Raw genomic sequence first — 15,598 nt, 5'->3', positions numbered from 1 at the left:
TAGCCCCCTTAATAATTATTTATAGGCAGTTATTACTATATAAATATATTTATAAAGACACAACACCACCTATATCCCATTATAAGAACAGTATAGTTACATTTATAATATGTTTATTATTACTTATAAGGGATGCATTTGCATTTCAATGCACATGCTTATAATCCACTATACACTGATTTATAAGTAAATACTACTCAGTCGTATACTTCCATTGGGGTATTTATAAAAATAATGTCATTATATTATAGTTACGATTTTATTAATCATGCAGATTCACTTCTACAGTATTTAAATAACTGATTTGATTTATATTGTTATAACCTTGCAGTTATTAAACTCTATAAATGCATTATTGATGGCTTTAAGTAAAGTGAAAGCATATGATACAGTTTCCTAATCCAAATAGCCAGGCTTTTTTAAGATGTAAAATAAATCTTTGGTGTTCCCACAGTACGTGTGTAAAGTTTTAGCTAAAAATACCATATAGATAATTTATTATAGCATGTTTAAATAAACACTTTGTTGGTGTAAGCAAAAATGTGTTGTTTCTGGGTGTGTCGTTTTAAATGCAAATGAGCTGATGAAATGCAAACACTGATCACCATAATGGTGGTTTGTTGAAATTGAAATTTGCTGTTAATTGTTTTTTCGCTTTCTCTCTGCACTAAATGGCAGTGCCGTGGTTGAATAGTGCAAATTAAGGGACAGTATTATTATTATAAGATCCCCTTTTGACATCACAAGGGTAGCCAAATTCCAATGACCTATATTTTCACATTCTTGCAGAGAATAGTTGACCAAAACTAAGTTAATGGGTTATTCTTTATCACATTTTCTAGGTATATAAAAGCACTGGGTACCCAATTATAGCACTTAAACATGAAAAAAGTCAGATTTTTATGATATGTCCCCTTTAAATGTGTAGAATGTTTTGGTCCTTAGGTGTGTCTCCAGCTTAATGTGTTACCTCTGTTGGCCTGACTCTCATCAGGAACACATGAAGAATGAAGAGAACCTCTCAGGTCACAGGAACATAGTCTGCAGGGTTGAGCTTCATCTGGACTCATCTGACAATATAATCACACAACTTTTAAACAGCTCAAAACAAAACACTTCTAAAAGACTTAACATGAGCTCTAAGGTGGTTTTATACAGTTCATCATTCACCAGACAGGATTGAGAAGAGTAAACTCACCCCTGCTGGTCTGTAGTAACCATCTGCACATGATTGACAGTTAATTCCAGCTGTGTTGTCAGAGCAACCGATACAGACTCCGCCTCCTTCATATTCTCCATTTAGGTTTAAACTGAGTTTAGCATCAGCCACCGTCTGGTTGTAGTAACATTCGTCTGATTTACCATGACAGTTACACTCTACAGATAAAGTAGGAGAAATATGAAATGATATGACAAAATATGATAAAATTATAAACACAACACTTTTGTTTTTGCCCCCATTTTTTAAGAGCTGAACTTAAATATCTATTAAATAACACTTGATCTATGTACACAAATCTGTCTAAATCACCCATCGAGCACATTTAGGATTCTCTGGATCGGCGTATATGACAGCGTGTTCCAGTTCCTGCCAATATCCAGCAACTTCGCACAGCCTTTGAAGAGGAGTGGACCATCATTTCACAGGCCACAATCAACAACCTGATCAACTCTATGTGAAGAAAATGGGTTGCACTGCATGACACCAGATACTGATTGGTTTTCAGACCCCCCAATACAGTAAAACTGAATATTTTAAAGTGGCCTTTTATTGTGGCCCGCCTAAGGCACACCTGTGCAGTAATCGTGCTGTCTAATCACCTGTGAGGTGGATGGATTATCTCTGCAAAGGAGAAGTGCTCAGTAACATTTGAGAAAAATAGGCCTTTTGTGTAGATAAGTACACCTCATGCAAAATGGGGGCAAAAACAAAAGTGTTGCATTTATAATTTGTTTTAGTTTCACCATGTTGGGCAACAGTGAATTTCTTGGACAATTATAAAAGGCATAGTTGATGGTCAACCATCTTTTAACCCTCTCACCATGGATTGATTTTGTTGGATACTTCAATAGCATTCAATCACAGTACACTTTTTCAAATGATGGGTTATTTTCAGGCCAGTGTTGGGTTAACGAGGAGCGAACCCAAATATTGGGTTAAAGTAACCCAGATGATTTTTATATTTGACTTAACAATGGGTTTAAAATACCCAGCATTTTCAGGTCAAAACAACCTAGCATAGGTTAAATTACATCCCAACAGGTTGGGTTCATCCTCTTTTGACCCAACGCTTTGTATGCCTTCTAAAGAAATCCAATGTGTTTTTACATTTGAATATTTAATTAAAGCAACAAGAAAGATTTGATTTCATGCATTGTTACTTCACTATGCATTGTGCTAACTATACCCTTTACCAAAGGCTGTTTCTATTATATCATGACCTATACTGTTCAGCAAAATGGAGTGATCTGGCAAGTTTATTAACTGAGGGTTCTGGTTCTGGTAGGTTTTGTGAGACCTCTTACTTTCACAGATGTGTCGCGTGAGAAAGGTTCCAGCCATCCAGGGCTTCTGATTGTAACCAGGACAACAGCGGTCACAGCTTTCTCCACAAGTGTTGTGTTCACACTCACAGCTGAATTTCTGACATAAAAATACAACACGGTCAAATACACCAACTGGATCATGTGTAAATATGAATCAAACTCAGAGCTTGAGCACTATTCAGAACAAAAAAATGTTCTTGAATTCAGCCTGAATCTTGATAATACAGAATTGCAATTTGAAGTTTCATTTAGAGAATATCAATGGGAAGAAATCCTGTAGCTGTGATCCTTTAATACTTGCTAATGTTTATTTTTTCTGTATAAAAATGCATTAACATAGACAGAACATAACCAGATCTTAGTTATTTTGCAAGAAACTTAGTTCAGAAATTTCTGAATTTTAAGACTAACAGCAAAATCTTAACTATGCATTTTAACGTCAGATAATTATCATGCAACATTAGTTCAAATCAGGGCTTTGAACCAGATTTTTTCCCCAATTGGTATGTTCCGAACAGAAACAGTATTTTAACGATTCCGGAACCGGTTAATAACGTTCAATGTCAGCTGTGGGACATTTAAATAAGTAGGCTGATCATGAGGACATTAAACTTTAACTTAAGTCCCTATCTTGTCATCAAACAATAAAAACGGCTACATTATGTAAGCGGTATAACTGTAATTCTGACATGCCTACATTTGTTGAGTGCACTTAAACACGCGCACACACACAGACGGAGGATGAATTCCAAACAGCGCTTGAGGAAGATGCAGCATAAACAGTCGCTCCATGAACCGGTTCAAAGCCTTGGTTCAAATAAATTATTTTGATAAATAATTATTTGTTTTTATTGAAATATTCAGATGTTTTTTGTGGCATTTTACACACTGATGAATATATGAAGAGTTTGGTTCCAAAACCCGATAAACGCCATCAAAAAAGTTACTGCCAAAATCAGTATTGTATCAGGTCAGTATCAAAAAGTCAATTCTTTATTTTACGCAAAATCCGATATCTGCCGTGTTATTCGGTCATCTTTTCTCCTTTTTTTCCAAACAGCGACAAACGCCAGTCCTCCTTCTTGGCAAAATGCAATAAATACAGAATCCTAGTTTTCCTCATCTACTTTGTACTTCGTGATCAACAAACAAACAAAAACAAAATAATACTTTTGATGGCATTGATAAACCTGTGCTGGTTTTCTGTGAGAGGGAAGAAACGTAAGCCATCAAAATTGAATAATTTACGTGAGAGGCACTCGGATGAATGAAAAATGCGGACTGTTGCTTGTTCTCACACGACAGCATCAAGCTTCTGTCATGCTAACATATTGACCCCAGGGGGATCTTATGAAAACTATCATTATTTTACTCAAAGTTAACGAAAATCGAGCAGGACCAAAACATTTTACAGCTGATCGCTTTCAAAAAAGTATAGTGTACACAAAGTAAGTGTTTTGATTAATGCCATTAATGTTTTTTTTTTTTTTCAGTGTATACCACTAGTCAACTAAATGAATATAACATGGCAAAGATGAATGCACATTTATACATTGATTCAATAGATGTATAGCATTTTTAAAAAAATAATAATAATTTTTATAATAATTCTTTAAAAATCAAATTATGCATTTGAATTTTTAATGTTATTATAACCTAAAGATGCTATGTGAACGTTTGTAACAGAAAATAATGGTTTTCATCTTGTCACTTTCTTGGTATAGAAAACACATCTTGTTATTGATTTAACAACTGCTGCAATTTATGCATCATGAGAAAGCAAATTAGATTTGACTTTAAGTGACTACAAATGTATTTAGAAGTGTTCATAGAAACAATCTGAAAATAACGACTCTTTGGTGTTGAATGACAAACCTTGGTGTCTGGGATGAGAGGACAGGCCTTAGCATGACCATAACAGATACACATACCACCCACTGATATATCCTTAATAGAGTAGTAATACTGCAAAACAAAATCATTTACATCACATCAATCACTACTTTCTCATAACAACATTTACATTTTTTTTTGCATTTGGCAGAAATTTGTATCCACTTACAGTGCATCAGCAGGATGTATTTTAACAATCAAAATAATTCCATCGCCTTTAAATGAGTCCCATAATCACATGCGACCCAAAAGGTTTATGACACTTAAACTGCAAAATTGCTCTTTTAACTAATTTCTCTTGGTACATTTATCCAAATTGCTAAATTCACGTGTGGGAAATAATTCTCTATTTTCAAAAAGAAGTCTTTGATGAAAACAGGTCAATCATTGAGTTAATGAGTTTGTAGGAGTGGATGGAGGGGTGTGATGTGGTCTTTATGAGAGAGAGAGAGAGAGAGAGAGGGGCCTGATTTGTTAATTACAGAGTGATTTTAATTAAAACCCATCTGTGTGAGCAGGAGGGATTGGTAATGGATGTGATATCTGCCATCCGTATACACTACACAAATTTCTCTCATGCGTGCATTTGTGTGGATCTGTGGACACAAACATGTGAAAAACACACCCGTCTGGTGACAATGGGGTCAACGTCCCGGGGATCATTTTGGGCGAGGGTCATCAGGTCAGCATTTAGGGTGCGAATCCTCTGGAACTGCAGGCGGATGTAGCGGGCAGAGGTAAAGTTCAGTAAAGTGGGGGAGGGATCATCAGCACTGGGACGGCCGTTTATCAGTGACGTGTGTATCTAAAAAAGAGATGAGACAGCACAAATCAGTGAAAACAGATAGAAGGATAAATGGATAAGAAAGACACAAAACCACTAGAGGCCTGCTGGTGATGTTGATTATTGGAAATTTAACAACTTGACTTTGTCAGGGGGCAGAACTCTGCTAATCTTGACAGCTGCAATTCTTCTACATACCATAAAAACAACCAGGAAATACCAAAACCATAAAGCTACCATAAAACTAAAGCAGTACCTCTTTTTGTTATTTATTTCTTAAAGGTGCCAAAGAATGCATTGAAATCATCTTTTAAATTGTTATCTGATATCTACAGAAGGTTTGTGACTTTATTAAGGGCAAAACTTATCCAGAGACAGTTTTTCATGTCCATTTACATGTCCTTTAGAATGAAATGGTCTATTATTATCTTATTTGAAAGGGTCATGAATAATAATGTTGAGCTCTGCTCTGATTGGCTGTTTCTCAGAGCAGCTCCTTCAGTAGCTCTGTGTGTGTAAACAGATCTTATGTTTGAGCCTGTATCAAATGAAGATACAGATTTTGAGAAATAACCAATTATTGTGAGATTGTTAATGGACGTTTCTGAGTGGTAAGTTTATGTTTTTTTCAGTATGGACCTGCAAAACTTAACTGTAACGTCAATAGTAGAACTTTAGCCTACCACAGGGCTGTTGAATGCTTTATTCTGATTGGTTAAGAAATGTTCCATGGGTGTTGATTATTTTTCGATAAATTCACACCTAACCTGTCAAATGTCTTAAAATAATCACCAGAGGAATGTTAGTGGTAACCGTTGTATAAGAGAAATAATTGACTCCAGTACTTTGAATTATGTGAAAATAATGTACACCCACCGTGTTACTACGCTTCGCGTCGTTCCGCATTACCACCTTGGTTGTGCGTTATTTTCGAACAATTCAACAGCCCATTGTCAATTATTTTTTTCTTAAAAGCAAACACTTAGGAATCAGAAACATGAACAAAGAAACTACACCCTCATCAAACACAACAAGAACCACAAAAGGAACAGAACAGAACAAAGAGTGAAAATACACAGAACTAAATAGGAAACAGGTGAAAATTATTAGTAATTAGTAACCATGACGACAGACGAGGGACCAATTAACCTAATAGAGAACTAATAATGACCTAAATCAACATAAACTAACAGAACACAAGACAACTACACAGGACTGTGCACACTTTTCTACAGTACTCTGAATAAAAACTGTATTAAACTGTATTATAGCTTAATTCGATTTTTTATTGACAGTTTTTATAAATAAATGCAGCCCATTCTCATGATTTGTGTATAAATAGTACACAGTGAGTACGTTTACATGCACAGCATAAGCGGATAACTATCAAAAATCTGCTTATTACAGAAAACTGTTTTCATGCGTTTACATGCAAATCAATAAGCCGGCTATGCAGACAACTGCGTTTACATGGGACTTGCAGAATTATCAGTTTTCTCGCAGGCAGTGACGTCACCACCTATAGTACACAATAGTCGTTCAGAAAGCCAACGGCATATCTGTCTTAAGCTGTACTGTATCTCTTCTCGTGTCTGCAGAACCTTTAAATGTAATATGAGCTTCTATTTTAACAGTTGCCAACTGCTTTAGTCGAGCGGAGACTTTTATGCGTTTCTTTGCGCTTACTTCCTCGTGTGACGTTTATCTTTCATACGTGAAGACATGTGCACATGGACAAAATCGTGAGAAAGCCGGTTAAGGTGTTTACATGCCACGCGAAATCGGCGTAATAAGCAAAAAACTACCTGTGCCGATCGGTGTTTGTTTACGCCGTTTATGTTATTTCCCCGATTAAAGAAAACCGATTTACGCGTTTACATGACCCCACGTGTTATCAGTTTATTAAGCATAATGGGCGTAAGACTGTGCATGTAAACGCACTCAGTGTGAAAGTTGTGCAATACATACGCCAAAAATTTTGCATACATGTGATACGCTAGTTCTTCCTGTTCACTTATTACGGCGCATGCATCTTTTCTTGTTGTTTTATGTATTGGTTTATCTTTTTTTCTGTTTTTTACCATAGTTGCTTGGTTTTGGGGATAAAGCAACTTTTTGTTACATAAAATGACATCCTAACCCAAACCCCAATAATAAACCTAACTCTAAGTGACCATGGTTTAAAAATAGACAAAAACACTATATAAAATGACATCCTAAAGCAAATCGCAAATCTAACTGCAAACTAAAGCAGCAATAGTTTAAAGGGCACCTATTATGCAAAATCCACTTTTACAAGGTGTTTAGACATAATGGGTCCTATCATACACCCCGTGCAATGCGCGATGCAAGTGTTTTTTGCTAGTTTGAGCCTGGCGTAATTATCATTTTCACATTTAGCTCCATGTTGTTTAAATATCAAATGCATTTGTGCCCATTTCTGTGCCCATGGGCGTTCTTGTCTGAAAACGATGTGTGTTCAGGTGCATTGTTGTATAAACAGGACAACAACGTGTGGTTACTTATTACACACATGGACAGCACACAAACATTTTAAATATAAAAATTAAAGGAATAACATGTAAAAGATTATTATTGAGTCTCTTAGACATAAATGAGGACAGATTGCAGGACTTTAGAAGGCGTGAAGCTGAGATCAGCTGGCAGAAGAGCTACTTCACCTGTAGCCTGGTAAGTAATTGAATGTTTGAATTGAATATTGCATCTTTTTTTTTTTTTCTTAAATGCTACCCTACGGATTTATTGTATATGATGACTTTGTACCTGTGGATATAATGAGATGTCAACCGTTTTTGAGAAATGCTTTTCAAAGCACTCACGGCGCTGTCCGAGTGCTGAAACGTTTCGGCTTTCACACGTTTGTAAATTCTTTATCTCTTCTTTGTTACAAATAAAGTATTTTAAGAGTAATAACTTTTTCTTACATATTTGTAAATTATTCTTTGAGATTAGACTGATCATGTAGGCTATCCATACATTGACAGCTATTAAAAGCCTATTTTTACTTCCATGAAAGAAAACGACTTTTAAAGGTTTCATTAGAAATGAAAACAAAACATTTTTAAAACATTAATCTTAAACTGGGGGTCTTCTTCCACTGCTTATTTTTTCAGTTTACAAACTTCTCCATGAACACAGTGAATCGGCATGGCGTGAACACCACTAGCTTTTAACCCTTTCCCCGCCATTGACGAGATAACTCTTCAATTAAGAGAAAACGTTTCCCTGCCAATGACGAGAATATCCGGCTTTACGCAATACCGCTTTTCACCAGGTGCCGCACTTCCACAACTTATACAACCCGGAAGTAACGCCTCACGTGAAAGAGAAAGAACTCTGTGTATGTTTTAAAGATCGCTCTGCATCTGATCTCTATTAAAAGTTCTTCACAAAAATGGAATTGTCTCAGATTTTTGCTCAAAATGTGGTGTTTTTAAAGAAACCTTTCCATATTTGAGAGGTGATAAAAGAGAACTAATGGTAGGATGACTTTTTAAAAAATGCTGGCAGGGAAAGAGTTAAAGGGGATGAGACTATAATTAGTTTATTGCATGTCACAGCCAAAACACACCCATTACTCATTACGAGAATAGGTACAACTCTTTTAGACTGTGCGCTAGGCGCACAAACCATTGTGAATAATGAATAATGTAAAATAATTAATGCTGAACACACACACACACACACACACACATATTCTGGTTTCCATGTTTTGTGGGGACATTCCATAGACGTAATGGTTTTTGTACCATACAAACTGTACATTCTATTCGCCTAACCCAAACCATCACAGAAAACTTTCTTGTACCTTAGATGTTCAAAAAACATCATTCTGTTTGATTTATAAGCTTGTTCCCTCGTCGGGACCTCAAAATGTCCCCACAAGGCCACAAAAATACTGGTATTCCTATATTTGTGGGGACAATTGGTCCCCACATTGTGATAATTACCAGGTACACACACACACACACTCACACACACACACACACACACACACACACACACACACACACACACACACACATACAGAGTAATATATTGTCAGCTCTAGTTTCAACAGGATGAATGCTCTAAACATCATGTGTGTGAGTTTGAGTTGTACAGGTCAGTTTTCTCTGGGTTAATGATGTGTGATAATTAGTGTTGTGTCAGTTTGAACTGTGTTTTTAAAAGAGACCGACTGACATTTGAGCTCTGATCCCCCTGCTGCCCACCTCCATCATTAACACACAAACACACAGGCAGCATAGTTCAGTGAAGTCCTATGATCTCACACACACACACACACACACACACACACACACACACACACACACACACACACACACACACACACACACACACACACACACATTAACACAGCTACTGTCTGTGAAATTCATCTCATTTCGCTGTATTAGTGTAAATGATGTCTGATGGACATCTGATATATCTGTGTAAATCAGTGTGTGTGGTTTGCTGTTAAGTGGCTCTAAATGAGAGAGTTTGTGTGTTTGGGTTGTAAATGTTTATGATGTCCATTTCATCTCATTTACAATTACAAGTAAAGTAACTTTTAGAGAGACTTGAAAAGTCTTCTTGAGTGCCTTTACTCCTCACAACCCTCGGTAACCACATAAACACTCTGAAGATAACTGTCTTTAAATAGTAAAGTGAATCACATAAATTAATGTGTGTGCGTGTTTGTCTGTGTATGGGGGGTTCCTAGGAGGTGTGTGTGTGTGTGTGTGTGTGTGTGTGTGTAATACAAGAGTCACATCCAAATGGTCACCATAGCAACAGTGTGGAGTCTCACCGCTATAAACAAGGAAACACGGATCACATCAGTTCACCCAAAAATCTTGAAAATCTCTTAATTATTTCCTTATCAAACCTGTACAGTATGCTGTATACTTGTGGGGAACACAAAAACAGATTGTTTTAGAGAATCTTTACACATCTCTTTGTCAACAGTTTGTTGTGACCACCTTTGTTAAGATTCCATACACCACAAACTTATAATAAATAAAAAAGTAGTAGCACTATGGAAAATTGCTATGATGATTATTTTTTACATTTAGATTTGAAGGCACAATATATGTAATTTTTTTCGCTACTACAGGTCGCTAAACAACAACAACAGACGTAGCTTACAACACTATGGCTGCATCAAAAATCGCATACTGTGACGGTAGGTACTGAATTAGATGAAGTACCAACTCATCGACTGTTACAACAGTAGGTACTACACTCACCTAAAGGATTATTAGGAACACCATACTAATACTGTGTTTGACCCCCTTTCACCTTCAGAACTGCCTTAATTTTACGTGGCATTGATTCAACAAGGTGCTGAAAGCATTCTTTAGAAATGTTGGCCCATATTGATAGGATAGCATCTTGCAGTTGATGGAGATTTGTGGGATGCACATCCAGAGCACGAAGCTCCCGTTCCACCACATCCCAAAGATGCTCTATTGGGTTGAGATCTGGTGACTGTGGGGGCCATTTTAGTACAGTGTAGTGTTGGGCGATATGCCCTATTTTCAGATCGTCCTATCGTCAGCCTGTGAGATCGGCGATACACGATATTATCGGGGGGCGTGGCAGTAGTTTACTCTTTTTTTTATTTGTTAATTTTTACTCATTATAACAAGTCACTTGATGGGTGGACAAAAAAAAACAAGACTGTAACACCGTCATGACCGCAACCTTCTTAAAACTGATGCCATTAATGCGAGCGCGTCATTAAAACCCTATCATGATTACTTAATAACTGTAAAAACATGCATCTGCACACGCACACACACGTGCGCGCACATACAAACAATTCAATGCATTTATTTAGTGCTGTTGCAGAAGACTACACGTGTCAAGCAGTGGTGCTCTCATGAGGTGCCTTTTTAAACGCATTGGTCCGGCGGAACGCGATCATATTTTAAACACAATCATATATTAAACACGAGGGACGTGTTGCTACAAATCATTGAAGTGCATATCATAAACAGGATTAATACCTAGTGATCTGACTTCGGACAGACCGCAGCTCTCTGCACGTACACGAGAGTGAGAGAGAGATACGCCAATATGCAGCGGGTCATATTTTAAACAAAAAGTAAAGTTTGCCTCAGCTCGCATGAAACGCATTAAACTGAACAAATAAGGATTACTAATTTAGTTTATGTTTAGACTGCGGACAGAGGCGAGAGCGCGTGAACGTGAGACAGAGAGAAGCGCAGCTGCTCATGACGCGGCGCGCTGGATTTAGTGGTAGAAGGAGACCAAGACGCGCGCATTAAGTGCAGGTACGTGCGAGAAGGAATTCTCTCTTTACAAGCTCTCCGCGTAAAGTGAAGCCCACAAACCCTCATGTGAGGAACAGCATGCATTGTCGGTGTTAATATAAAATTATGATGATAATAATAACAACCATTCTCCAACTATCGTCTTGACTATCGCCATGAAAGCCTGCCATTGGCGATATGTCTGAAGATCGTCGATACACGATACTATCGTCTATCGGCACAACCCTAGTACAGTGAACTCATTGCCATGTTCAAGAAACCAATTTGAAATGATTCGAGCTTTGTGACATGGTGCATTATCCTGCTGGAAGTAGCCATCAGAGGATGAGTACATGGTGGTCATAAAGGGATGGAGATGGTCAGAAACAATGCTCAGGTAGACTGTGGCATTTAAACGATGCCGAATTGGCACTAAGGGGCCTAAAGTGAGCCAAGAAAACATCCCACACACCATTACACCACCAGCCTGCACAGTGGTAACAAGGCATGATGGATCCATGTTCTCATTCTGTTAACGACAAATTCTGACTCTACCATCTGAATGACTCAACAGAAATCGAGACTTATCAGACCAGGCAACATTTTTCCAGTCTTCAACTGTCCAATTTTGGTAAGCTTGTGCAAATTGTAGCCTCTTTTTGCTATTTGTAGTGGAGATGAGTGGTACCCGGTGGGGTCTTCTTCTGTTATAGCCCATTCGCCTCAAGGTTGTGCGTGTTGTGGCTTCACAAATGCTTTGCTGCATACCTCGGTTGTAAAGAGTGGTTATTTCAGTCAAAGTTGCTCTTCTATTAGCTTGAATCAGTCGGCTCATTCTCCTCTGACCTCTAGCATCAAAAAGCATCTAGCATCTAGCATTTTCGCCCACAGGACTGCCGCATACTGGATGTAAACCCTAGAAATGGTTGTGCGTGAAAATCCCAGTAACTGAGCAGATTGTGAAATACTCAGACCGGCCCGTCTGGCACCAACAACCATGCCATGCTCAAAATTGCTTAAATCACGTTTCTTTCCCATTCTGACATTCAGTTTGGGGTTCAGGAGATTGTCTTGACCAGGAACACACCCCTAAATGCATTGAAGCAACTGCCATGTGATTGGTTGATTAGATAATTGCATTAATGAAAAATTGAACAGGTGTTCCTAATAAGGTACAGTTGTGTTCAAAATTATTCAACCCCCCAATGCTGTTAAGGGTTTTAGGGAATTTAGTGTACATTTGTAATTGTATTCAGAATGAAATCCTACAATGACTTCTTAAAGAACCATATGCAACTAAAATGACATCAATTGGTTTTGTAATATAGTAGTAAATGTTTCTTTTGTGAATTCTTCATTGACACAATTATTCAACCCCTTAAAGAACTACCACTCTGAAGAACAGAGGTTCATTGAAGTGTTTTCAATCAGGTATTGAAAACACCCGTGGATGTCAGGGAACAGCAATAAAGCCTAATAAGCACCAATTAAGCAGCTTTAAAATGAATGTGATACTCAACTCCTTCTAAACATTTACTGGTGTGGTTACAAACATGGTGAAGTCAAAAGAATGGTCCAGGAAGACAAGAGAAGAGGTGATTAATCTTCACAGGAAGGGCAATGGCTATAAGAAGATTGCAAAGATGTTAAACATACCAAGAGACACCATAGGAAGCATCATTCGCAAATTCAAGGCAAAGGGCACTGTTGAAACGCTTCCTGGTCGTGGCAGAAAAAAGATGCTAACTGCGACTGCTGTGCGCTATCTGAAGCGTAGAGTGGAAAAAAGTCCCCGTGTGACTGCTGAGGAACTGAGAAAAGATTTGTCAGATGTGGGTACTGAAGTTTCTGCTCAGACAATACGGCGCACCCTGCGTACTGAAGGCCTCCATGCCAGAACTCCCAGGCGCACCCCCTTGCTGTCTCCAAAGAATAAGAAGAGTCGACTGCAGTATGCCAAAAGTCATGTGGACAAACCACAGAAGTTTTGGGATAGTGTTCTGTGGACTGATGAAACAAAATTAGAACTGTTTGGGCCCATGGATTAACACTATGTTTGGCGGCGGAAAAACAAGGCCTATGACGAAACGAACACCTTGCCTACTGTGAAGCATGGTGGGGGGGTCAATCATGCTTTGGGGCTGTTTTGCTTCTGCAGGTACAGGGAAACTTCAGCGTGTGCAAGGTACCATGAATTCTCTTCAGTACCAGGAGATATTGAATGACAATGTGTTGCAGTCCGTCACAAACCTGAGGCTTGGGAGACGTTGGACCTTTCAACAGGACAAGGATCCCAAGCATACCTCCAAATCCACTAGAGCATGGTTGCAGAAAAAAGGCTGGAACATTTTGAAGTGGCCATCGCAGTCACCAGACTTAAATCCGATTAAGAACCTCTGGTGGGACTTAAAGAAAGCAGTTGCAGTGCGCAAGCCTAAGAATGTGACTGAACTGGAGGCTTTTGCCCATGATGAATGGGCGAAGATACCCGTAGATCGCTGCAAGACACTTGTGTCAAGCTATGCTTCACGTTTAAAAGCTGTTTTAACTGTAAAAGGATGTTGTACTAAGTACTAAGATTGAATGTCACTTGGGGGTTGAATAAAACTGATAATGATGTGAGCACAGAAAAGACATTTGTGGTTATTTCATTATAAATGTTATGTTATATTTGTCTGACCTACACATGCCTCTTTGATGTAATTGTAAGCAGGATGACTGAATGATCAAAATCAATGTCAAACCGGCCAAAACAATCAATTTCAGTTGGGGTTGAATAATTTTGAACACAACTGTAAGTGTATATAGTATGAATATTGATAGGATGAATGAATTTGGACATACTACATTCACCATGTTGATATATCACCTGACATATATACGACCTCAGAACAACAGCATTACCGTTTAGGACATAAAAAACATGTGCTTTGACACATGTAGCCTATTGCAACACTAACTTAATAAAAAATGAAATAAATGCATGTTTTCAAAGTCACTGAATAATCGTAAAAATATGATCTTTACCTAAATAATTATGATTAAGATTTTGCACATAACCGAGCAGCCCTAGTAGTGTCTGAGGGGTGGTGGGACGAGGTAACCCCAAAATAATCAAAACTAGCAATTACACCCCCCCCCCCCCCTTTGCTCGATGGACATGGACAGTTCAGCTCCTGCAAACTTTTATTCAGTTTTGTTTTGTTCAAACTTCACAGATTTGATGTAATTTGGTTATTTACCATTTTTTTAAATGGGGTTGTACTTCTGTCAAAACCGGATCGTGTGTGTACCAAACCAGTGATTTGGAAAGCTCATAAACCGGAAAGCTCAAATATGGAGGCGCCCACATTTACATCAAGAAACAGGTGGATAGCATTAAAACTGTGTGTTTTTATCTTTACTTGAATAAAAGTAGAAAGTAAAATACTTAAGTGCCTTTTACAGTACAGTTCACAACTGCATACACAAATGGTTTTATTCATAGGGGTAAGAGAAAGCTTCTTACTGTTATCTGAGCTTTTGCTTAAGGTGTTTCTTACCTCGCCGTTTTCCAGCGGATGAATTTTAGAGTAGTAGGAAGTACAGATGACCTCATCGTCACGTGCATAAGATGGAGGACCTCTTCTGGGCATGATGTTAAAGCGTGTGATGCACTCGGTGTCTGTTATGGCGTAATATTGCCACGGCGTGTATGTTTCACCGTCCAGAGAACGCTCTAGAACCCAGTTTCCAGGACGAGGTGAGTTTGCTGCTTTAAGGATCACATATGCGATCTGGAAAACCTGAGTGGAAAACATTAAACACTGCATGAATATTCTCCGTTTTATGCTTTAATGCAAATACACAAACAACATATATTTGTAATAAATGTATATTTCTATAATGCAATTAACACATTAATATATTGTTTTCTTATGCGTACATCTATATTTCTTATGTTGGTGTTTATGCTCTAAAGTTTATTGTTTTTTTCCTGCAGAACTATAAAAAAAGTTTTTCTGAACTTATACTGAACTTTCTGTATTTACGTAAGTTCATTGTCAGTGCATAGCTTTGCTTACTGTCAATAAAAACATCATTTCATAAG

The 15,598-nt window shown here is 37.9% G+C and overlaps 1 protein-coding gene across 1 annotated transcript in view; it reads right to left on the bottom strand.

Moving 5' to 3' along the window:
- The window catches only part of lama2 (laminin, alpha 2), a 238,298-nt gene that overhangs the window by 148,595 nt on the left and 74,105 nt on the right, over positions 1 to 15,598 (bottom strand). Inside the window, 6 exon segments of the mRNA XM_073855781.1 lie at positions 971 to 1,070; positions 1,199 to 1,377; positions 2,527 to 2,644; positions 4,423 to 4,512; positions 5,066 to 5,245; positions 15,051 to 15,293. Coding sequence (XP_073711882.1) covers positions 971 to 1,070; positions 1,199 to 1,377; positions 2,527 to 2,644; positions 4,423 to 4,512; positions 5,066 to 5,245; positions 15,051 to 15,293 — 910 coding nt within the window.

Source organism: Misgurnus anguillicaudatus, chromosome 18 (genome assembly GCF_027580225.2).
Source record: "Misgurnus anguillicaudatus chromosome 18, ASM2758022v2, whole genome shotgun sequence".
Classification (NCBI taxonomy): Eukaryota; Metazoa; Chordata; class Actinopteri; order Cypriniformes; family Cobitidae; genus Misgurnus; species Misgurnus anguillicaudatus.
The sequence above is the reverse complement of the archived record's forward strand: the minus strand, read 5'-3'. Positions and strand labels throughout refer to the sequence as shown.